The sequence below is a fragment of the Delphinus delphis genome, chromosome 4, assembly GCF_949987515.2.
Source record: "Delphinus delphis chromosome 4, mDelDel1.2, whole genome shotgun sequence".
Taxonomy (NCBI): Eukaryota; Metazoa; Chordata; class Mammalia; order Artiodactyla; family Delphinidae; genus Delphinus; species Delphinus delphis.
The window spans coordinates 18,569,479-18,594,952 of NC_082686.1; the positions used below are offsets into that span (position 1 = coordinate 18,569,479).

Here is a 25,474-nt window from a genome sequence, read left to right on the forward strand (position 1 = left end):
ATATCATTGCAGACATGCAAGAATTAAGTGAAATTGCATCAGGAGTCTCTAAAGCTAGAAATATTGGGGAAAAAAATACTAGGGCCTTTAGGAACATTTATTAGAACCGCTTAGCACCCTTACTGTAGTTACTAATAGAATCTCTTTCCATTGCTTCAAAAAGTAAAATAAAATAGAATAAAATGAAATGAAATTGGAGTTGTAAGATTCATCTTTATATGAACTTTTGGATAAAAGTCCATTCTTAAAGTGGCTTTCTTATTTGAACGAGCAAGCATTTTTTGTTCCTTAGTGTCAAATTGGAGCTCTTTATTGAAAATATCAGTAGGCAAAAATTTCAGGAAGTACAAATTATAGTCATGAGACCATCTCACCTCCCTTAGCTGTTGGCAAGCATTGTGTGATTTTAAAAATGAGTAAACAAACATTGGTTTACAGCAATAGTTGTCAACTGGGGGCGATTTTGATGCCCAAGGAACCTTTGGAAATACCTGCGGACATTTTTAATTGTCTCAATTAGGGGGGTGGATGTTCCTGGCATTTGGTGGGTAGAGACCAGGGATACTGCTCAGCATCCGAAATACACAGGACAGCCCCACAGCAAAGAAATGTTCGTAGAGCTGAGGTTGAGAAACTGGTTTAGAGGTTTCTTTAGTACGGGAAAGCTAGGGATATTATTCTTTTAAAAAACAAAAAAACACAACTCCCATTCCAAGCTTTTGCCTCACCCTGATCTCCTATGGACAGAAAAGCAAACACCCCAGGAGTCTGCCTCTTGAATGCAGCTTTTGTGCACATGGACATGTTTGAGGTCAAAATAAACCTTTCAGACATAACTGCATCCAGAGCTTAAAATGTGCTCAAATACAGTGGATGATTAAGTCTTCTTATTTGCACTCAGTTACTTCATTAATTCTAATCATTATGTCAATTCTTTTTTTCCTTTTATTAGTGTCACTACTGTCCATTTTGACTACACTAATATCAGCATACTTTCTGGGACAAAATGATCATGTTTTGAAATATTTGATGTATTTAGAGTCCTGAAAAACTAACTCCATTTAAAATATTTTCCCTTACATCTAATTAGAAAAATGTTTAAAGTATGGTAATTTTTTAAAAGGAGTTGGGTCAAGGAAAATCACCTATAATTTGACTTTATTGTAAGTTTTATGTTTCTATTTGTTCTTGTTTTTATTTAGTTCTGTTTGAAATAGAAACTTTTCATTTTTAAAATAATATTTTAAAATACATTTATAATTTTCATATTTACACCCTTTAATTATGTATATTCCTTCAGAATTTATTCATCCATATCTTTATTGTCAGACATTTTTTGCTTCCTTTTTTACGTTATAGAAGCCAAGCTTTTGAATTCCTTAATGAGTCTAGATTTTCCTCTCATATTATATAATATTATAATTGCTTTAAAGTACTTTTCCAAAAATAGGACAACTGGGTTAAAAGATATGAATGTTTTGAGAGGACTTAAAGTTTATCTAAATGTTTATGCCTATTTACAGTGAGATATGGACAGCAGGTGGATTTATTTTGTCGTTGCATACTTACCAGTACTGGATTTTTACTGTTAATAATAACATGTTCCTTCCACATACTGTCAAGTTTTCAGGCTTTTCTAGACTATGAGTGTCATGACGGCATGGACTAAATTTTATTGCCTTCTTATATCCTTGTCTGTGGGCAAGTAATAATAATCGTAATAGATATTATGTAATCTTGCTATGTGCAAACCAGTGTTCTGAACACCTAGCATATATTAACCTGTCTAATGTTCACTGCTTTTTAATATCTATTAGTTTCTTGTAGAATGATTTAATGAATGTTATTTGGGCTTTTCCAAAACTAGGAATAGATTTGTGCTGATTTATCTATTCTTGAGGATTTACATTTTTTTTTCTTCTGCCAAATAAATATTACAGGTATTTCAGGTGTAAAATTCAACAGAAGCCTTCTGTTGATTCTCATTCCATTAATTCCACATTAAAGAAATATCATTAATGATCTGCACTTTTGCCATTCAACGAAATTTCTTGCATTCTACCTTGAGCACATATAAATTATAATTTTAAGAATGATTAATTTATTCACTTTTGATTTAAAAAGTTTCAGACTAATAAATAATTTTGATTGAATAATTCATACTGGAGAGAAGTTAAAAATGTTTGATGTTTACTGATAGTATGGTGTACGTTGGTTCCATGTTTAATCTGTGCTAGTTTCGAGCCTTCCATGGGGGAAGCGGGGGCTGGGAGTATGTATAGTCTCAAGCTTTAGATTAGTTTAATATTTACGATGGGAAATGTGAAAAATATATATATACGTTGTGTCACACGCCTAGAAAAAGGCCAGAACCTGCAGAGGGCTAACTTAGGGTACTTAAAATAAGCGAGCTATTTCTCTTCAAGTTCTTGCCTTTTATTTATTTGTTTACTGGGGGGGTGGAGGGAGGGGGAGGGGGAGATTAATGGAGGGACAGAGAATTTATAGACTCTGCTTCTAGGTTAGTAGAGGTCTCTTCAATCTGATTCCCTTTAAAAGGAGAAGCATCTTATTTCTCTGTAAAATGTTCCACAGAGATATGTCTATTTTATAAAGAATGGGATTGTTATGAACGGAGAGAAATATACATTAAAATTAACATCTCCCTTTGGTCAATAGCTAGGCCATTTTAATGTTGTTATTGATGTTTTCAGTTGGTTTGGTCACATTATTAGAATCAAATAAGGTAGAGATGGAGCTGATAATATAGCTTGTGAGCCCATCATGTTTAAACTGACTATTTATGGAGGGGGAAATGATAGTCCAGTAACCCCAACCCAAGGTAACATGTCAAAGTATAAAACATAATGATGGTAAGCTTACTTTGAATTGAGGACAGTTGTGTTCATGGCTGCATTTGAAGCTGTTAATGGAGTTCTAATGTAAATAACAGGAATATGATTTCATGGTGTCTTGATCTATCTTTCCTGTAAGAATATGTGGCACGTGAAATACGTTGACCTAGACACAACCACTGGGAGTGTTTTATTGTACCCGCTACATGAGCATGATTATGAGATTTTTTAAAATTCCATTTATTAAGCCCTCTAGGGACCTGGGACTCACTCACCTTTGCTCCAGAAGCAGAGAGAATTGCTAATAACACTGGGTACAGACCATTTCCAGTCATTTCCCAGAAACTTGAGCAGAGACCGACACAAGCTGATGCTCGAACATAAGGGATAAAATATTGATCATGGTCACTATTGCAGTCAGCATAAAAAGCTCTTATTAAGGCTTGATTTGTGGGTGGCACAGTGCTAGGTATAGTTGAAAGTCAATTTAACTATGGTCTGTGTGCTCCAAGAACTTTTTCTCAGAAAATAATCACCAGATGGTAGCGTGGAGAGTGCATTTCACAAACACGTTATTTGTGGTTTGTGAAAAGTTGTCATTGAATCATGGAGTAAGTTATGCCCATGTTGTCTTCCAGTTACCTTGGGATGTGGAAACATTCATAGCCTTACCTGATCTCAGGCTGTTGTGAGAATGTGTCTGTTAGTGGATCAGTACTTTCTCTGTCTTTAAAATTGGTTCTGAGAAAGAGAGGGAGAGAGAGGCTTAATTTGGCTTTATATCTTATTTGGATGTCTAGAGTTAAAATTCTTTGAATATGTAATCTTTCAGCTGCTTTACTGCCTTGCATTTTGAGAAGGTGGTAGTAAGTGCTGAGAGGGGGAAAAAACTAACAACTTTGGAAGAGGGTCACAAAGTGAATCATGCAAATGATACATTACAGCCTTAAATCTTTGCCAGTGGATGAGTCAAGAAAGACTAGATTTGATGAAACAGTCTGTGGCTTTGAGAAATGACTGTCACAGTGACGGGTTGGCAGCATCTAGCACTGTTTGAGGCTGTAACTGTATCACTGAGTCTTGTACTGAAATATGGAAACTAATTTGAAAATGATGAATAGGAGAGAGGCAGAAGCTTGCATTTTCTCTTGAGGAAACTGGCTGCCAGCTCTGAGGTCTTACTAAAAATGCTGAATTTCTGTATTGAATAATCTTGGACCGCATGTATGTCAAAAACAAAAGCCTTTAATAACCTTAACTAGATTATAGATGTTTGGCCAAACCAGTGGGGTTTGTTTTGGTTTCTAAGCAGGTGATGGCTGGAAGAGGAGATACCTTTGAAGTTCAGGGTTGGGTTGCTGCCATCCCAGCTACATCTGGCAGTGATCACTGTGCTTACTGGGACCTAATGGCGCAAGCTGCCCCAGTAACCAGATGTCACTGAATGAGAAGTGCTGGGGAATGATTCATTTGTAAAAGTTATTTGAATAGTTGGATTATTCGGTACTGAGAATTTTATGCCTTTGAGGCATGGACGGTTTCTCTTTATCCTCCCAATGTATTCATTTTAATTTTTAAAATTTTTAAGATTTTTATACAAGTTTTAAAGGTTACTTTCCATTTACCGTTATTACAAAATATTGGCTATATTCCTTGTATTGTACAATACATCCTTGCACCTACCTTACACTCAATAGTTGGTGCCTCTCACTCCCTCAGCCTTATATTTCCCCTCCCCTCTTCCCTCTCTCCACTGGTAACCAGTAGTCTGTTCTCTATATCTGTGAGTCTACTTCCTTTTTCCTGTTGTATTTTGTAGATTCTCATGTCATACAGTATTTGTTTTTATCTGTCTGACTTATTTCACTTAGCATAATGCCCTCCAAGTCCATCCATATTGCTGCAGATGGCAATTTTTTTTCTTTTTATGGCTAAGTAGTATCCCATTGTTTGTGTGTGTGTGTGTGTGTGTGTGTGTGTGTGTGTGTGTGTGTGTGTATACACATATATATCACATCTTCTTTATCCATTCACTGTTGATGGACACTTAGGTTGCTCCCATATCTTGGCAAGTGTAAATAACGCTACTATGAACATTGGGGTACGTGTATCTTTTTGAATTGGTAATCAAAACACTATGGTACTGGCACAGAAATAGACACATAGATCGATGGAAAAGGATAGAGAGCCCAGAAATAAACCCACATACTTACGGTCAAGTAATCTACAACAAAGGAGGCAAGAATACACCATGGAAAAAAGATAGTCTTTTTAATAAATGGTGCTGGGAAAACTGGATAGCTACATGTCAAAGAATTAGAACATTCTCTACCACCATTTACAAAAATAAACTCAAAATGGATTATAGACCTAAATGTAAGACTGGATACTATAAAACTCCTAGAGGTAAACATAGGCGGAACACTCTTTGACATAAATCACAGCAATATTTTTTTGGATCCATCTCCTAAAGCAAAAAATTAAAGCAAAAATAAACAAATGGGACCTAATTAAACTTAAAGGAAAGGAAACCGTAGACAAAGCAAAAAGACAACCTACTGAATGGGGGAAAATATTTGCAGATTGTATGACAAATAAGGAATTAATATCCAACGTATATAAACAGCTCATACAACTCAGAAAACCAAACAACCTGATTAAAAAATGGGCAGAAGAACTGAATAGACATTTTTCCAAAGAGGAAATGCAGATGGCCAGCAGGCACATGAAAAGATGCTCAACATCACTAATCATCAGGGAAATGCAAATCAAAACCACAATGAGATATCATCTCACACCTGTCAGAATGGCCATTATCAAAAAGAACACAAAGAGCAAATGTTGGTGAAGATGTGGAGAAAAGGGCACCCTCTTGCACTGTTGATGAGAATGTAAATTGACGCAGCCACTGTGGAAAACAGTATGGAGGTTTCTCAAAAAACTAAAAATAGAACTACCATATGACCTAGCAGTTCCACTCCTGGGTATATATCCTCCCAATGTCTTTTAATTGAATTATCCAGATTTCCTGGATTACAAAACAGTAGAAGAGAAAGAAAATACCAATCCTTATGATTATGACAGGTTTCTGGCAGTAGTAACCCCCAAACACTAATTGTTTGCTAAAACCAACATTTGGATTTTATTATCTTCAGTGTAGAACCCCTAGTTTAGATGGGATTCACCATTGTTCATGTCTAGGGGGCCCTTAAAGTTATGTATTTTTTTGTGTGTTTTCTTTTGGCCTCAAGATCCACATAACAGCATATTATGCCTAGAAATGTTTCCTTCACTTGAGCCATGTGGCTCATCAAATCCCTGGTAACTAACAATTGCATGTTGGAACTTTATCTTGAACTTAGTTACATGTAAGTCGGCTTCTGGGAGCCCTAAAATAGAAGTACATGAGGTTTCCCCCACTCCATCTAAACTAGTACCAAGACCCCATTCACAAAGAACTTAGCAAAACTTTCATAACCCTGTGTTTATTTTGGAAGGAAGTCAATCATATGGAAAATAATTTCCAGATACAGTTGGCCCTCCATATTCGCGATTCTGCATCTAATGCTTCAACCAACCATGAATCAGAAATATTCACACAAAAAAGTTGTTTTCAGGAAGTTCCCAAAAAACAAAACGAATTTGCTGTGCACCAGCAACTATTTACATAGCACTTACTTAGTACTTATAACTGTTTACATGGTATTAGGTATTAAAAGTAATCTGCAGATGACTTAAAGTATAATGGAGGATTATGTAAGTTATATGCAAATACAGTAGAACCATGAACAACTTGGGGGGGGGCGGGTAGAGGCTAGGGGCACAGACCCTATGCGCAGTGGAAAATCCCAATATAACTTTACAGTCCGTTCCAACCAACCTGGAATCGTGTAGTATGCATTTAGTAAAAGAAACCCGGTTATTCGTGGACCCATGCAGTTCAAACCCCTGTTGTTCAAGGGCCAACCAGACAACATCATTTTATATAAGGGACTTGATCATCCACAGATTTTGGTATCCTGGTTGGGGGGCACCCTGGACCCGAACCTCTGCAGATACTGAGAGCTGACTGTACTCAAAACTATTTCCTTTGATTAGAGGTAAACAAAATCTATCCCAAGTAAGAACTAACTTCACCTTCCTTTTTCACCTTCCATATTTACAAAGTAACATTTTCGGTGTTTTCTGTATGTAAACGGAAGAGGGTGGCATTATTCCATTTAGTTGAAGCCAGTGTTCACCTGAAGTATATGTGTGTGTGTGTTCAATGTTCATGATTTATTGATGCTTCATTTGTTTTGAAATGATCCTAAAGGAATAGTATCCTTTCCTTCCTTCAGAAATAGCCTCACTTAGACACAGGCGTAGAGAACAAATGTATGGATACCAAGGGGGGAAGGCGGGGTGGGATGAACTGGGAGATTGGAATCGACATATGTACACTACTATGTATAAAATAGATAACTAATGAGAACCTACTGTATAGTACAGGGAACTCTACTCGGTGCTCTGTGGTGACCTAAATGGGAAGGAAATCTAAAAAGAGGGGATATATGTATATGTATGGCTGATTCACTTTGCTGTACAGCAGTGTAAAGCAACTGTACTCCAATAAAAAAAAAAAAATAGCCTCACTTATCTGAAAATGAAATTGTCTCCTCAGTTAACCTGTAGCAAATTTCCTGTATGGAGTGAGACATTAGAAGAACAGTCTTCACTAGTTAAAACTTTAGAATGTACAATATTTGAAAGCAATGAATTTATTACTACCAGATAAATATAGTAGCTCAAACTAATGATTTCATATTCACCTTATGAGTAGTAATATTTTCGTCTACCATTTGTATTATTTTGTATATGTATGTGTTCTATATTATATATATTTATTTATACAAATAAATTATTATTTGTTTGTAATTGACCCAAATAGTGTGAGTACATTATACATATCCTTAGTGTTGATAACATTATTTACTTAAAAAACACACACGTCACATAAAGATAAGCATATTTTTGTCTCTTTTAAAACTGTATCACTGATCATATTTAAGCACCTTTAAATGGGTATCATTTTACTTGCATCAGATGTTATGGTTATTTTTAATCAGTAAGATTCCGGTAGGAAATAAAAATATTATACGTGTAATACTTTATTGACTCCAGCTGGTTTCCCAGTTTCTTAATTGTATACATAATCTAGTATCATAAAATTTTATAGCATCTTCATAAACTTTTTGAAGGTAGCTAAAGTGCAAATTATGAATGTTTATATGTTTTAAAATAATCCTAGCAGTAGTGGTTTCTTTAGCTCTACATTTTATTAATCTCTATTCATTTGTCATCAAATTAAAAAATAAGGACACACAGACCATCGATCTGGTTATACTATCTTTACACGTTTGAAGATACAACAGATGGATATTCATTGTTGTAATTTATGTCCTCTTTTACCAAACACGTTGCGCCGTATAAATAGTTGTAAAGAGAACTGAACACTGAGCACATAATGGGCTATAAATGCTTGTGTATTGACTAAATTGTTTTAGTAAAGTATAGTGTATAATTCTGGAAAAGATTTGCCAGTGGATATCCCAAAATAGAGCATTATATTAGAAGTTACTTGAAAAACTATTTATAGGAGAGCACCATTTTATTGAGAGCAATAGTAACTCAAATTATATAAATGAGTTGCTATTGTATCTCCTTGTAGCATATAATGAAGTTTTCTTTTGCATTTGAGACCATTGTTTACTGTTAGTTGAACTTGTCTTCCAATGTGTTCTGCTTAGCAACCTGTTGCCAGGTCTATGTGAAGAGCTCTTACTGTGGTTGTAGAGGTTGCAGTGGAAATTTGCTATCTTGTTATGTCAGCTGTTCCAATACGAATAGTCATGAGATTACTGTGTTAGATACTAAAAATGCTAACACATGTTAGCTACCAACCTGGAAAAGAGATAATCATCATGAAGGAAAGGGCAGTATTGCATTTATGGTCATTTAATGATGGTAGAACTAATCCACATTTAAAAAAAGAGAAAAAAAAAACATTTTGTGTGGAGACCGAAATCTAAAGTAATAGATGCACCCAAGTAGTTTAGGAAAGAAAGGACTTGTTAGTGAATAAGATGATCTTTGCTTCAGAAGTGTCTTTGAAGGTTTAAAGTGTGCTTTGAACCTAATAAAACTTTCTTGGGCCTGTTTCTTTACATCTAACATGGGAAAAATTAGAATAACCTGTATCATAGTACTTGCTTTCAGAACTGAGTTAAAGAATAGATATCGATGCATGTTGAACTGCAAAATGTACAGTTAACTTGTTTGTAATGCATGGCTTGGAATTGTAAGGGCAGGCCAGTGTGGGGCTGGTGTTTCCTTAATCAATTCACACTCACACTGTCAAAGAGAAAAGCTCTCCTTAGGGTGTAATGACTAATCTACTACCTCTGGTTTGATAATCATGGCTATTATAACATGTCCCTTTTTAATTAGGTCTTTAGAAAGTAATGTAGGCCTTGTAATTATTATAATCAAAAATAATAGATAATGACTTAGGTACTTTCTGTCCTAGATGAGATTGAGAACATCGTTAAAGTAAATTTTGGTAGTAAACAACTAATGATATTTTATGACTTGAAATATGCAGGAGTCCTTTTTATTTTAGGGAAGCAAAAACTATCAGTAAATATGATCTCCTAGGATTGGAAAATGACTAAAAATTAATGTAGATTAATTTAGGCTCTTTTGTACACTTTAAATAAAAATTCAATAGATGTTCAAATAGCAGTAAATCATTTTGCTTTCAACTTCTGTATATTTGAAGACCTTCAATTTTATATTTAAATTATGTTTCAGAAACAGTTTCAGAAGAATTATGGTATCTCAAACTTTACTGGTAAATAAGGGAAAATATATATCAAAATTTTAATCTTTTTCTTCCTTCAACATGCTGTTCATTTTTTTCCATTTAAGTGTTTGTACCTCCTTTGAGTATTAGGTGGTTCACCTCAAGTAGTTCTCAGGAGAATTTTATAGTTAAAAATTATTAGAGGGCTTCCCTGGTGGTGCAATGGTTGAGAGTCCACCTGCCGATGCGGGGGACGCGGGTTCGTGCCCCGGTCCAGGAGGATCCCACATGCCGCGGAGCGGCTGGGCCCGTGAGCCATGGCCGCTGGGCCTGCGCGTCCGGAGCCTGTGCTCCGCAAGGGGAGAGGCCACAACAGTGAGAGGCCCGCGTACCACAAAAAAAAAAAAAAAAATTATTAGAAAATTGGGACCAAGGAGTCATATACATGTTGAAGTGGTAATGAAGCACTTTGGTTTTATGAATTGTTTATACAGTAGTCACAGGCAGCAACATTGCATTTGAAGTAATTTAATGATGGTAGAACCAATCACAGAGGAGCAGGATACCAAGACCACACTTTCATAGCATCTGTATGTACCTAACCCACTTAGCGTCCAACCTCAAATACAAGGCATTATCGGTGCTGAAACACACTGAGCAATTCTTATGCCCAGGCCGTTCTTAACAAGATAGGCTTTCCCACTTCCCTCCATTTGGCAGTGTTCTTCCCCAACATGCACGTTGGTAAATTGACTCTGTAGGTCCAATTTCTGTCTTGAATACTGTATCTAGAACATCTGTGATCTTTGACCATGACTCCTAAATAGGACACTATGTTTTTGTTCTGTCGTTGGTATTAGTTGACAAAGTAGTACTTTTCCTCCCTCTTCATCTTCCTAATCAAGGTACCAGTACAAACAGGCCCAGATGGCCTCTGGATTCAGGAATCTAAATATTCATAGGATAGAAATTTCCATATAAAGCTCCTTGGCATAAATAAGCTCTTAAAACCAATTATCTTTGCTATTTCTCAGAAGCCCATTTGGGGCTCATCAAGGCTTTCATAATAGTAAAAAGTGAAAGCCAGGCTATACTTGGCTCTACCTTTTGTCTCTGCCGTATAATTTAAAATACTTATGGCAATAAATAAGTGCTAAGGATGTAATGTAATGGACACTGCTGTCTGTTATACAGGAAAGGTGTTAAGGGAGTACACCCTGAGAGTTCTCATCACAAAGAAAAAAAATGTTTTCTATTTGATTTTGTATCTATATGAGAGGATCGGTGTGAATTGAATTTACTGTGGTCATCACTTCAAAAATAAAATGAATGCTTATTTCAAGCCCTCAGAACAAAGAGGCAAGGGAGCCTTGTGGCTTGTTTTCCCTTAGGGATAAATGGCACTTTGTATCACCTGATGATTGGTGTTAGATGTACAGGCAGACCTCAGAGACATTGTGGGTTTGGATTCAGACCACCACAGTATCACAATAAAGCAAGTATCACCATAAAAGGAAGCACACAAATTTTTTGGTTCCCTGGTGCATATAAAAGTTATGTTTACACTGTGCTGTAGTCTCTTAAGTGTGCAATCGCACGCTAACCATCATCTGAGTCTTCCACAAGCCATAATCTTTTTGCAAGAGTAACATCAGAGATCACTGATCACCGGTCACCATCACAAATATAATAATAATGAAAAGATTTTAAAAATTGTGAGAATTACCAAAATGTGACACAGAGACGTGAATTGAGCCACTGCCGTGGAAAAATGGCACCGAGAGACTCGCTGCCACAAACCTTCAATTTGTGAAAAAATGCATTATCTACGAAGCACAATGAAATGAAGTATGCCTGTTTCTCTTTCTTCCTGGGAATCCTCCCCCCCTCCACCCCGCCCCAGGAATCTGGGGCAGGATGAGGGATCCAGGCAGTTTCTGCTTGTGCTGGAGAGAGGAGGAGAGTTGCTTGTTATTGCTTCCCAAGTAGAACCGCTTATTTTTTCACAGGAGAGATGGTTGGGGGAACCACAGAATCGGGGAGCTTCTCTCCTTTCTAAGGAGCAGGTACTTAACAAGGTGTCCCCAAAAGAAAGGTTAGGCTGGTGTCTTGCTTTGTGGTTTTTCTAAAGGGCTTTGTGGCCATTTTGTGCAGAAACCATCTATAGCTTTATATCAGTGCCCATGTATGTGGATCCAGTGGAAAAGGATGCTAGGCACGTCGCCTTTGCTGAAAGGGCACCTGTTCAGGGCATGTTCTCTTACTACTCTCTTTATTTATTTTTATTTCTTTTATTGAGGTATAGTTAATTTACATTGTTGTGTTAGTTTCAGGTGTGTAGTGAAGTGATTCAGTTAGACATACACATGTATATATTCTTCTTAAGATTCCTTTCCATTATAGGTTATTACAAGATACTGAGTAGAATTCCCTGTGCTACAGTAGGTCCTTATTGTTTCTCTGTTTTATATATAGTACTGTGTATATATTAATCCCGAACTCCTCATTTATCTCTCCCCGCCCCCATCCCCTTTGGTAATCAGAAGTTTGTTTTCCATGTCCGTGAGTCTATTTCTGTTTTTCTTACTACTCTCTAAAAACGTTAACAGTCCTCCAACTACCTACTCCAGTGTATCTTACCTAGCTTTCCTGTGTTCATTTTCTCCATAATGGTTGTCACCTGGCATGTGCTGAGATAACATTTTTGCTTTGGTTTCTTATATTTCTACCTCTCCCCCCAGTAGAATATAAGTACCAGGAGGACAGGGAAGTTTTTGTTTTATTCCCAGCAATAACTTCAGTGTCTGGAACAGACCCTGTGGAACTTAGCACCCACTCAAATATGTTAGATGACTAAAGATCATATATTTCCAACTCTTCACCCAAAATGTACACAGATCACCTATACGTACCAGCAACCTTAATCTTTGGGTATGAGGAATTTGCTCATTCAAAGTTTTCTGGCATAGCATCTGAATAACCAAGATTTTGTTTCATGTATCAAGATTTTAAAATCACTCTGAAAGTTTTTTATCACCTTAGGTGCTTCTCTTTAATCCTACTTGGTTCATGAAGCTGTCAGGAAAAGAACCTGCTTTTGATTATATATGGCTTTTCTTGCCTCCAAGATAACCTTTGAAAAAGCAATTTAGCTTCTTACTATAATTATATTCCAAACTTAATATTTCTTAAGTCTTGCCAGAATAACATTTTCTCCCTTGCAACATATTTTTATGATTTAAAGGTAAGACAGCTAGTGTACTAAGTACTTTAGACTATATCTTGAAAATCTAAGAACATTTTTCTACAGAGCCCAAATGATACCATCTCACCCACAAAATTAACAATACTTTTAAAATATCATCAGGTAGTCATATTTTCCCTGAACCTGAGGAATGACCTCCTCTGCTTGTTTTTCCACACCATATCCCATGCAGGACCAGGCCTAGCATCTTACATCCTTAAATCTTAGGATTCAGAGCAGCCCTTTTTATATCATGACATCGATGTACTAAAGAAACTGTACCCGTCTTCCTAGAAACTGCCCATCCTTTGACTTGTCTTAGGTCCTAGAGGTATTATTTAAATTGTTTCTCTATTCCTGGAATATTTTTCTTCTGATGAGTATGTACTGAGAAAATGAAGAAAAGATCAATTATTTTTCTAATGTTCTAAACAAGTGCTGCAAGTTACACCAGACCTTGCTTTAATGCTTCTCTTATCTCTTTGCTGTTCTTGTTTTTTAGACATGAACTAAATTAAGCAGGGTAACATTTAAAAGCTGGTATGAAGAAAAGTTGATTTTATGCTAAACTATCATTTTTATAACCTTTCTTCCATTTTCTTTCCTGTCTAGCATCTTACAGTGAATACCATTAGTTTTATTCTTGGAATTGGCAAGCACCTGAGTAGTTAATACACCCATGAATTTAACACTGGATTCTATAGTCTTCTATTCATATCAGTGTGCCAAGTGATAATAGAATTCTGAAAATATTATCTGTAGCATAAGCGTTTTTTTTAACTTTAAAGATTAAGTACTTTTGTATTCCCTCTCTTAAGATCTTTCCTAGGACTGCCTAACATCTGACTCTTTTATGTTTTCTAATAAAGAAAGTCAACCATTTCATGTAATTGTCATAGATTATTTCAGTTCTGAGTGTTTTGGAGGACTATCCCCTTGAGATTTAGTCATGACATCATTCATTCATTTATACGCTTGAGCCACGTGCCATGCCAAGGCACTGTGCCTGTGGCCTTGGCTTTATTTCTCTCTTATGTGATACTTGCTGTGGGTCAGGTGCTCTTCTAAGTACATTGCAAGTTTTAACAAGGATAAGGAGGCACAGAGAGGTTAAGTAATTTGCTCCTGGTCACAGAGCTGAGATTCAGATCCAGGCAGTCTGGCCCCAGAGTTCATACTTTGAACCACTCTGCCATGCCGAAGAGCCTCGCCTCCTTGGAGCCTGCATTCTGCCCTCTCTGAAGAAGGCGAGAGGCAGGGATCACATTGCTTCTGCTGTAGAATTTTAGAACTTGGACACCCTAGAGCCCGTGAGGCCTCTCTCTTTGTTTTCATGTATCTCCTCTGTCCTCAGATCAGGACACAGCACAGCCTCCCACTCTTCCCATCTCCAGCCCAGCCCAGCCCACCCTCTAGGCCAGGGGTCAGCAATATTTCTGTAAAGAGCTAGATAATAAATATTTGAGGCTCTGCAGGCCACATATGGTCTCTGTCACATATTTTTCTTTCTGTGTGTGTGTGTTTTTTTTTTTTTTTTCCTTTTCATCTTATAACACTTTAAAAATGTGAAAATCACCCTTATGTCCAGATGTCCAGGAACAAGTCACGGGCCGTAGTTTGCCACCCCCTGCTCCACGCCACTGCTCATTTGTCCTTCTTTGAGCACTCTGTGTTCTTGTCAGCTGATCTGTTTCAGGCACTCAGGTTTTCCTCTCTCCTCTACCACAGGACCTTTGCACATGTTCTACCCACTCTGCCTTTCGACAGCTGTCTTTAGCCTCTGTACTTCATTAATTTGGGGCTCTTTTTAGGCCACATTTCAGGGCCCTTCCTCATGGATGCGTTGTTATACAACCCCAGATCTGTTCAGATCTCATTTGTTTGGGTCTCCTAGCCCTCCGTAATTGGTATCACAGTAACAATTTTACGTTTATACAGGTGATGATATCATTGTCCTTTTGGCTGTTAGCCCAGGTGAATTACCCTTGCACCCCAGTGTATCTCTGGCTCCCAGCATGTGTCCCTAACCAGGCTCCCAGCTCTGCTCTCATCTCCCTAGAGCCCACTCTCCACCCAGCAACCAGAGCCATCTTTAAAACAAATCGGATTTAGTCATTCCCATTGCATATAAATAAACATGCTATTTCTGACCATAACCAGCATGGCTTTGCTGGGTCATGCCCCACCTGTCTGTCTCTACCACCCTAACGTACACTTCTTCCCCCTGCCTCACTCCCCGCAAGCTCACTGGCTCTTTGTTGTATTTCTTTTTCGTGATCGTGCTAAGCTTGCCCTTGCGTTCAGGGCCTTTGCACATTCTCTTACTCGTATCTTAGCCATCCGCCCACCTTGACTTTCAGCATTCCAAGTCTCGGTGCCCACGACCCTTTCTCAGTGGCCTTCCGCTGATCATCCTATCTGAAATGCTCCCCCTATACCGCCCCCCATACACACACACACATCTGTTATAGCCACTGGTTAACACATTAGCCTTTCTTTTCTCAATCAACTTCTTTGCATTATTTTTTTGTTATTTATTTGCTCATATTGTGCCTGCCCCACTAAAATATGTTCCGAGAAAGCAGAGGCTTTGTCGTGTTCACTCATCTACCCCCGGTGCCTGGAATAGCACCTGGCACTTGGTAAAAGCACAGTCAGCACTGTTGATTGAATCGCTGGTCTGTGGCTTTGAGAGGCACTTAATGGAATGGTCGGATGGATGGGCGAATTAGTGCGTTACCCTTTTTTTTTTTTTGCTGATTATCAATCGGTGCACATCTCTCTCAACTCAAATACTCAACTGTTCACTGACTAAAGAAAAAATATCTGAATACCTGGTCTCCGCAGTTGAGCATGCATCTCTGTTAAAACCCAAAGCCTGTGTAAAATTCCGTTGTAGTCAGGCTTAGGTACTTGTTATTCCTGCTCGTGCATTATTAGGATATCTCGTCTTCATCCTCACACCCACTTTTCACGTCCTACCAGATCCAACACCTCTAGCTCACGAGAATCACTTTCCCCTTGGAATTTCTAAAGCATTTAGTATGCAGTACGTCTATTACTCAGTAATTAGTGTAGATTATCTCTCCTGGAATAGGGATTCATTAAATGTGTAAGAATGATGATACATCCTAGTTTAGACTAAGGTTGTGACCTATCTAGCCCACCCCTAATGCCTGAATCATGAATTTTTGGTGTCTCAATTTGGTCTTTATCTTCCTAAAGCAGGAGTCTGTGACCTGAGGTCCAGAGTAAGCTAGTGAACGGCCTGCAAGGAATGCCTTTAGCTGCAAGTAACAGAAACCCAGTCATTGGTTGTAGGAGTGCTGGGTTGGTGCAGTGATACAAAGATGCCACCTTTTTGTATCTTTCCACCCCACCATCCTAAATCAGCTTCTGCATCCTGATGTTTATCACCTAACAATTGACAGCTGGCTGTTGCCCCTCCAGGCAGAGATAAAGTAGAAGAGCAGGGGCTAAAGAAACAAAAGCGCTCTGACCATCAGTAGGAATCTTCTCATCTGGAAAGTAAGAACCCTCCTAAAAGCCCCACCTAAAAGTCCAAGCAGATGTCCTCTGGCATCTGATTATCCAGAAATATCTCAGTCACATGGCCTTTCCCTGTCCCCAAGGGCATGGACTGTTTGGTTTCTTACTTTCTCTGGTCAAAAAAGGGATGGAGAAAGGAGTTAAGAGTGGCTTTGGGGTAGCTTTCAAACAGTTTCTGCTGCAGGGCATTTTTCAGGAGAGATGAGTCAGATTCTCAGAGATCCTTTCATTGACAAATTAATAATACCCACTACCTAAGGAATGCCATCAAAACAACTATACCGAAATTCAGTAGACTGCTAAAGTGGGGGTCAGTTTTAGATATTACCTATAGGTAACAGAGATTCGGACAGTACATTCAAGGTAGATAACTTTTTTTTTTAGTAATCATCAACATATGATGGATTGAATCCTATGAGCATCAAATTCATTTACGAAATATCTAAACTGATGAATTAATTTAGGGAATTAGTCACTTAACTAATTCAGTGAGGCCATGACTGAAGGAGCCATAGATTTGTAAGTATCATAATCTTCTCTTTTTGTGTGTGTTCAGCTCCTTATAATTTGTGCCCATAGGGGGTTGGGGGCTTGGAGTGGAGGTATATTTTTTCAGATTTGGAGGCCCTGAAGATAACAATTTTATTAATTAACAAGCTCTTATTCTAGGCCAGTCGTGAGAGTATTTAAGAAGAGTGAGGCATTACAGTAGCAGTGTCCTCTCCTTTTTAACCCTTTTTGCTGAACTGTAATGTACATAAAGAGAAGTGCATGTCACACAGGTGTACAGCTCGATGAATTTTCAAAACTGAACACAACCAGATGGCTGACACCCAGATCAAAACACAGCCTTGCCAGCCCCCAGAAGCCTGTCTCCTGTTTCCTCCTAGTTACTAAACTTCCCCTTGCCTACGTGTAACAACTCCTCTGAGTTCTATCAGTGGTGAGGAGTAAGTGTTTTCATAGTTTATATAAATGGAATCAGGCGGTGTGTCTTGTGTCTTATATGTTTGGCTTCTAATGGTGCCTTTAGGTGGGAGAGAGAGTGGCTTTTTCTTACTTAGCTGTCCCCCGTCTTGAAACATTTACTCAGAACCAGGAAGAATATGCTTCCTACTTTCTCACATTTTCTGGCAGCTTCCAATTTTCCTAATTTAACAGCAATAATTTCAGAGACTGCTTTCTCCTGGGACAAACTGACTTATCCAGCCTTTGTACCTTCCAGGCTAAACTGGCAGCACTAAGACCTGGGGAGGAATGGGTGGGAAAGAACTGTCTGTTTCCTTTTTTCAAAATTTTGCTTTATTTTCTTTCTCTATTTCCAGCCCTGGGAGACTCTTTCTTCCCCATTCTAGATCAACACGGAAGTGTCTGAGTGTCTTCCTGTTGAGACTTGCCCTTCTGGCCCCCAGGTGGTCCTTACATTTTGGGAGCTGACAGCTGTTCTGTTTTCACTCTCCCCTCATCACTGCAGTAGTTCAGGTCTCGTGATTGTCCAATTCACATAAACCATGGGAATCAGCTTTCTCTCTGCCGTTTCCTCTCCTTTGTCCTACAAAGCGGAAAAAAACATCAGTCTTAACAGAGACGATGAAAGAATAAATATAGCTTTTTTAGAGAATGCAAATGGTGAATTGTTTTGCATACTTAAACAGAAAGGACTTAAAATATGAATAAAAACCTTTGACTATCTAAAGGGATTATCAGGGAGGCAATGGCAAGTGGAATCAAGGTCAGCCTTGACTTAGAAATACAAGAAGAGCTACCGCTGCGATGCAGTCTATCCTTCACCAAACTGAAGTCTTGTGTGCTGACACATGAAGTTTTAGCATCAGTGATTTATTTCCTCAAAATAATGTCCCTTTGACCCTTTAACCTTCTTATTTAATTCAGATACTCCTGAGATGATGAGCATTTTCAGATAGTTCCCTCATGCTTTAGAAGTATTTTTTTTTTTTTTTTTGCGGTACACAGGCCTCTCACGCGCAGGCTCAGCGGCCATGGCTCACGGGCCCAGCCGCTCAGCGGCATGTGGGATCTTCCCAGACTGGGGCACGAACCTGCGTCCCCTGCATTGGCAGGCGGACTCTCAACCACTGCGCCACCAGGGAAGCCCTAGAAGTATTTTTTATTATTGGAATTTAAAAGCTGTAAAAGCTGTCTGCTTTAAATTGACAGATGCTAAAATGTATGAGTGAATGAATATTCCACCGTGTTCTCAAGGGACTATTTTATTGTGACTTCTTTGTTTATAAGGAAACGCTCAGCCTCACGTTTCCATAAACTAGCCCTTCCTCGCATTTTCTTCCACTGTGATCACCTCTCTAAAACGGGCTCACCTTGGTCACATCACAGAACAAAGCTGTCCAGCAGTTGAAAAAAAAGTGGAAAATATTTTTTCCCCTTTCTGTGTTTCCAGTTATTTATGAAAACTGCAGCTGGAAGTTGTAATATTGGCATGTTGCGCCTTCTTTGGGAAGATGCCACATCTTTAAAACATAACTGTATGCTACTGTTTTAATGGTGTCCAAATAGATCATTGAATTCGTGGACATCTAAATTTAATTCCAGAAATCAAAGCTATGGTAATAAGAACTGGACGCGAGTTCTCTTAGGCCAAGTAATTTAATTCCTCAGCCAGCTGAAATATTACGTGTCTCTGTTCCTTGTTATGATGCCAGTAAATTGCTCAGGCAGATGCAGTGATGGATGGTGGGCATCTATTTCACTCTTTTTCATGGCTCCACGCATACTAGAATGCAGATCACTTTAAACACAGCTGTTTTTATACGCATGTTTTCTGTTTGGAGTTTTAAATGTAACATTCAAGTCATAACAGAGATGTCTGGGGCCCAGGGTCATGTTTTCACCATCCCACCTGGAAGCACAGTGCTGTCTTAACCCTGGGTCACATACCTGGACCCTGTCACTCCATCCGTGCTTCAGGACAGCATGCACATGTCATGATTTAAGGGGAAGACTCATTGGATTTGATTTCTCTCCCTAGTTTTACCTGAATTGTCTACTTAATTTGGATAACTAAAGAATATTGGTGCCTATGATTTGATTGAACACAGAAGAGAGCTCAAACACAAGAAATTGGCTGATGGCATGCATTAGGTCATCTTTATTTTATTCACTAGCAGTACAACATCAAGATTCTGTAGAAAAATAAAGAGGCAGTATCCTGGGTAAAATTGGCATCTAAGCAACTGTTGAGTTTAGGATTCTTTTGAAATGTTGTCTTAAGTGGTAGACTTCTGTGCAGGAATTCAGGCAATCAAGAAATCAATGAGCGTACCCCACTTATCTCTAAGCAGATGAAGGCTTATACCATCTGATTGTCAGTGCGAATGTTTCTCTTCCTCTTCTCACCTATTTTTCACGGTCTCTTGGAAGTGTTAAAATAACTGGTTAGGGTTTTCTCTGTATTAACACTTCATTTGTTCAATTAATAATAATTTATCTATAAATAAGTTATTATTGATTTTACTCTGCCAGATAGGTTTCTCCTTATTCTCTTATTTAACCACATATTTCAACTGCTTTTGATGTGTCCATTTATTATCTTAAGTCATATTTAGTCAGAATTTAAAAGGCGTTCCACTTGGGAGATGGGGGGTTATACACAATTTTTTAGAACTTATAAAAGTCCTTTAAATTCTGAGTTAATCAGGAAATTCTTTCCTTTTTTAAATAAATCTTTATTGGAGTATAATTGCTTCACAATACTGTGTTAGTTTCTGTTGTACAACAAAGTGAATCAGCCATATGCATACATATATCCCCATATCCCCTCCCTCGTGAGCCTCCCTCCCACCCTCCCTATCCCACCTCTCTAGGTCATCGCAGAGGGAATTCTTTCTAGTGCTATATTCATCTTTTTACATATCTTTCTCTTTTTCACCCTCAGTACTTGTGGCTCTCCTGTCAGACTTTCAGTCTTTGAAAGCCTTTTGCCATCTTCCTTTCTGTCCCTGTACACCATGGAATCCTACCATTTTCTTTCCCTAACACGTTTGAAATCGGATTTTCTGTACAATGCCGAACTCAACACTAGCATCCCAAGGCTCCAGGTTGTGGCTGACACAAACTCTCCAGATTCCTGTCATGTCTCCCAAACAATGAGCTTCTCCTTGTGGGCGAGAATCAACTCTGGGGTAAAATTCAAATGTCAACATGGCAGTTCTCAATCCTATTCCCCTAGTGCTTCTTGTTAAAGAGAACTGTGGCAGATGCTCTGGGGAGTTGAAGTCCTCCACACATCTAGATCTTTTTCCTGTATTGATTTTGTGATCTGATCAAGGATGAAATATCTATTTCTCCTCTCCAGCCAGATGGCACATGAGGTACTGTCACTGTTTAACACTTAGATTCCTATCTTCATTTATCATCTTCCAGATGCTCTTGACCATGTCTGTACTGGCAGGTATATGACTGCCACAAGAATATCTTACTTGGACCTTCTGATTTTGTTCTAGACATACTCTTCTTTGGCCATCCAAATTTGCTGATTTATTACTTACCACTGATTAAGTATATACATGTTTAATGCCATAAATATTATTTCTGATCCCCTTCCCAATGATACTGTGACTTACTGCCTGTCTGTTACCATTATTCTCAGTGTTGCATATTTCAGTGGTTCTCAGAATATTGTCCCCCAACCATCAGTGTCAGCATCGCCTGGGAAATTGTTAGAAAGGCAAATTCTCAGGCTCTGTCCCACCACTGATTCAGAAATCTGGGGGTGGTGCCTGGTGATCTGTGTTTTAATAAGCCTTTCAGGTGCATCCTTTTGATGCTCACTGAAATTTGGGAGCCAAAGAGATATCTGATATTCTAGAAAGCTTACACAACTAGCAAAAGGGAGCATAGGTGTAGTTTCAGTAGGCATCCCTGACCATTGAGCTACAGGCTTATTTAAGCCAATTTCTTCTTCCCCTTTCATTTCCAGTTTAAACTTTCAATAGTAATTTTGAACGAATTTCCACCTCCCCTTATTGAATATCTACTCTGCAGGTGCTGTGGGGTATTTTCACATACAGGAGGAGAAGTAATCCCGGTAACACAGTAAACTTTGTTTTGGTCTCCCCCCACCCCAGCCTTTTTAATAGATTTATTTTTTAGAGCAGTCTTAGGGTTAGAAACAATTTGAACAGGAAGTACAGAGAGCTCTCCCCACTGCATTATTAACATTTTGCATTAGCACTGTATGCTTGGAACCAATATTGATACATTATTATTAAAGTAAATTTACATTAGAGCTCACTTTTTGTATTGTACAGTTCTTAGGGTTTCGACAAATGCATGTTGTTGTACATACACTGTATCAGTGGATATCCACTGATGCAGTATCTTACAGAGCAGTTTCACTGCCCTAAAAATCCCCTGTGCTCTGCCTATTCATCCCGTCCTTCCTACCCCAAACTCCTAGCAACCACTGGTCTTTTTATGGTCTCCATAACTTTGCCTTTTCCAAAATGTCATACAGTTGGAATCCGGGTATTCTCTTTTTTGCAACTGCAGAAACTAAGAAGAGCTGTGCTCAGGGGTAAAAAGTTGCAGATATACTGAGCTGGAATTCATTTCTGACCTGCTGGCTTCAAACCTTGTGTGTGTTTTTATTCAATGTCAGATTTCCTCTCAGATGTCCAGAATTCCTCGTCATTGATTTTTTGTTTTCCTCTCCTGAAATTTGTTTAAATGACTATCGTTGTTATTTCTTCTTCCTGATCCAGTGAAGACAAAGTCGTGGAAGTAGCAGAGGAGGAAGAAGTGGCTGATGTTGAGGAAGAGGAAGCCGAGGATGAAGAGGATGGTGATGAGGTAGAGGAAGAAGCGGAGGAGCCCTATGAAGAGGCCACGGAGAGGACCACCAGCGTCGCCACCACCACGACCACCACCACGGAGTCTGTGGAAGAGGTGGTCCGAGGTAATCCACTGTTCACTTGAATTTTCTTTCTTGGGGAAAAGGAAAGCATCACACCAGAGTTTGAAATTTCTATCCACCCTACCACCTTTTCGTCCCCCAACCAAAAATAAAAATTCATAAGAACAAGTTGTCTTATGCTTGTTGAACTCTTTTTGGTTGAACAAGCAGTCTAACAGTTCATTTCAAATAACATGAAATGCTGATTTTACAGTCTGTTCTGTGCCTTATGTATGCTACTTGGTACACTGTTCTGTAAAACTCCACCTAACTGTGGACCACGTCATTTGACAAAGGCTGAGTTAGGCAACCTCCTTGGTATTCTCCTGACAGTGGGTGTTTATTACACCCACTTTCACATCTAGACTGTGAGGTCCTTGATGTCAAAGACTGGACTTTACTTAATATGATGCAGAGTGCCTGCCTTATAGAAACTTTTCAATAAATCTTGGTTGAGTGAGTTGTTGCAATTAGATTTCGTTAAAGCAAAAGAAGGCTATTTGGTGAGTATCACATTATTTTTTGCTGTGAAATTTAACTTGGATGCCTTGTGTTGCCTTTACAGTATTTTATTGGGGGAAGTGACAGTGAGAGGTAGATGTAGTGTTACTATCTTAGACTTTCTTTTTCTGTTTCATTAATGCTCCTATTGGAAATGTTGTAAACAGAATGAACTAAAAGACTTCCTTTTTGTCTCCATGAAATAAAAGCAAGGATTCAGTTTACATTAAACAACCAAAGCTAGTGAACTGTTGAGTTGCCTTTCTTAAAGCGTATGCATTTGTTTTGCAAATAGTAAAAGATGGTCCTAGGATTAGATTGAATGAATGTGGACAGAGTTATTGTTTTAATGTATTGCAAATACTTTTAAAGTCTATCCACAAACGCTACAACATTGTAGGTCTTTTTCTCACTTTTATTAAAGTAAAATGATTTCTGCTCTGTTGTTAAATTGGAGTTTAAAAGGGGCTACTTTTTTGCCTCAAGTAGACTCCTGGTGATCATTGTAGTATCTTCTTCCCTTCACTGCATTTTTTATAACTTTATTGAGGTATAATTTACATATAAAATTCATTCACTTTAAGTGTATAGGTGTATAATTCAATGGCATTAATAAATTTACCAAATTGTGAAACCGTCCCCATAATCCAATCTTAGAACATTTTCATCATCCCAGTACGAGCCTTCACACCCATTCACAGTTAATTCTTGTTCTCACTGCCAGCCCCCAGCAACCATTAATCTACTTTATGTCTCTACAGATTTGCCTTTTCTAGGCATTTCATATAAGTGAGGTCATACGTAGCCATTTGTGTCTGGCTTCTTTCACTTAACATAGTAGTTTCGAAGTTCTGCATTTCTTTAACTTGTAGCTTTTTTTTTTTTTTAATAAATTTATTTATTTATTTTTGGCTGCGTTGGGTCTTCGCTGCTGTGCGCGGGCTTTCTTTAGTTGCAGTGAGTGGGGGCCACTCTTCGTTGCATTGTGCGGCCTTCACTAGTTGTGGCACGTGGGCCCAGCAGTTGTGGCTCACGCGCTCTAGAGTGCAGGCTCAGCAGTTGTGGCGCACGGGCTTAGCTGCTTTGTGGCACGTGGGATCTTCCCGGACCAGGGCTTGAACCCATGTCCCCCGCCTTGGCAGGCGGATTCCCAGCCACTGTGCCACCAGGGAAGCCCTAACTTGCAGCTTTTAAAACTGAGATTATTCTGAGTTGAACACTCAGGGTTAGCTTAAAATCCACTGAAGGTATCACATATTCTTTTAAAATATACATATAGTACCAGATAGATGGTTTAACTTTATCATTCCCTACGTAATGACAACTTCTTATTCAATTTAGCATGTGGAGTAGATACACATTTAAGCGAATACACATTTTGTTGGAGGCACTGTTTTTCAGGGTGTTTTTCGTGTACCTCTTAGGACCATTTGTGGCAGATCTGGCTACATGAACTTGTTAGCTTCTATTTTCCTAGCAGGGAAGGACGTATTTTACAGGGCTGCTTCTTCTTGAAACCGAAAAGTTGTGTGACTACAAATTACAGCACTAGTATTCTGCTGTGGGACTCAAGTTCTTGTGCTCTCCATCAAGATAGCTGTTTGCATAATAATCGTTGTCCAATTATTCAACATTCATTTTTGGAGTACCTCTTTGGAATGAGCCATTTTGCTGGGCTCAGTGGATCAATCGTGTGATGAGAATACACAGGATAGCTGACCCTTATGGATGTTAAAGTCTAGTAGGAAACATAAGTCAAAGAAATACAAAGTGTGCTGTGAAAACACTACGAGCCCAGAGCCTACTTCAAAGAATTGGAGATTGATCAGGGAAGGGTCTATGAAAAAGATGGCATTTGAAGGGGAACTGGAAGGGCTGGTGGCAGAGCTACTACTGATGGATTTTCTTGTAGCCTACTTTAGAGTCAGTAGGAATAACAAAACCAATATGGTGCCTTGGGAAGGTACGTGGCATGCTTGGGAGACAAGGTTAGTCCAGTTTAAACTAGAGCAGGTAAAACTTCCATAAGAGGGTTACAGGAAATTAGGTTGGGCCTACAATATGGAGACCTTTAATGACAGGCTGGCAAGTATGGGTATTAACTGAGGGTGATCAGTTCAAGACCTGCTATGTGGTAAGGATTTTTTTAGTAGAAACAACGAAGAGATTTTGTTTTTATGTTACCACTATTGAGGGGATGGGTGAACAGGGAGTGACATAATTTATTCAGTATGTGAGAGAATGCCACATAAACTTATGCTTATATTCTAAACCAAGACAGAACTCTCTTGAGATAATATGGTCTTGTTACATTCTGAATAAGTCCAGTTCTTTTTGCTTCAGTTTTTCTCTACATGTAGCATTATTAGGTATTAAGATAGAACATAGAGGGACATATATGTTTTGGTATTTTTATAGAAAGACAAAGGCAATTAAAAGAGAATTTAGAAAAAAATCTCCAGGCTAAAGATTAAAAAAATAAAAGAAACTAGACTTAAAAGATAAGTTAATAATGCTGATGTCAAGAAGAGCATTAAAAGTGACCTACG

The 25,474-nt window shown here is 38.5% G+C and overlaps 1 protein-coding gene across 6 annotated transcripts in view; it reads left to right on the forward strand.

Annotated features, from left to right (window-relative positions):
• APP (amyloid beta precursor protein) overlaps nt 1-25,474 on the forward strand; it is a 273,675-nt gene that overhangs the window by 128,855 nt on the left and 119,346 nt on the right. For all 6 annotated transcript variants that reach the window (XM_060010435.1, XM_060010436.1, XM_060010437.1 and 3 more), the window contains exon 6: nt 22,234-22,427. In XM_060010435.1, the coding sequence (XP_059866418.1) occupies nt 22,234-22,427 (194 nt within the window). The remainder of the gene's footprint in view (nt 1-22,233; nt 22,428-25,474) is intronic.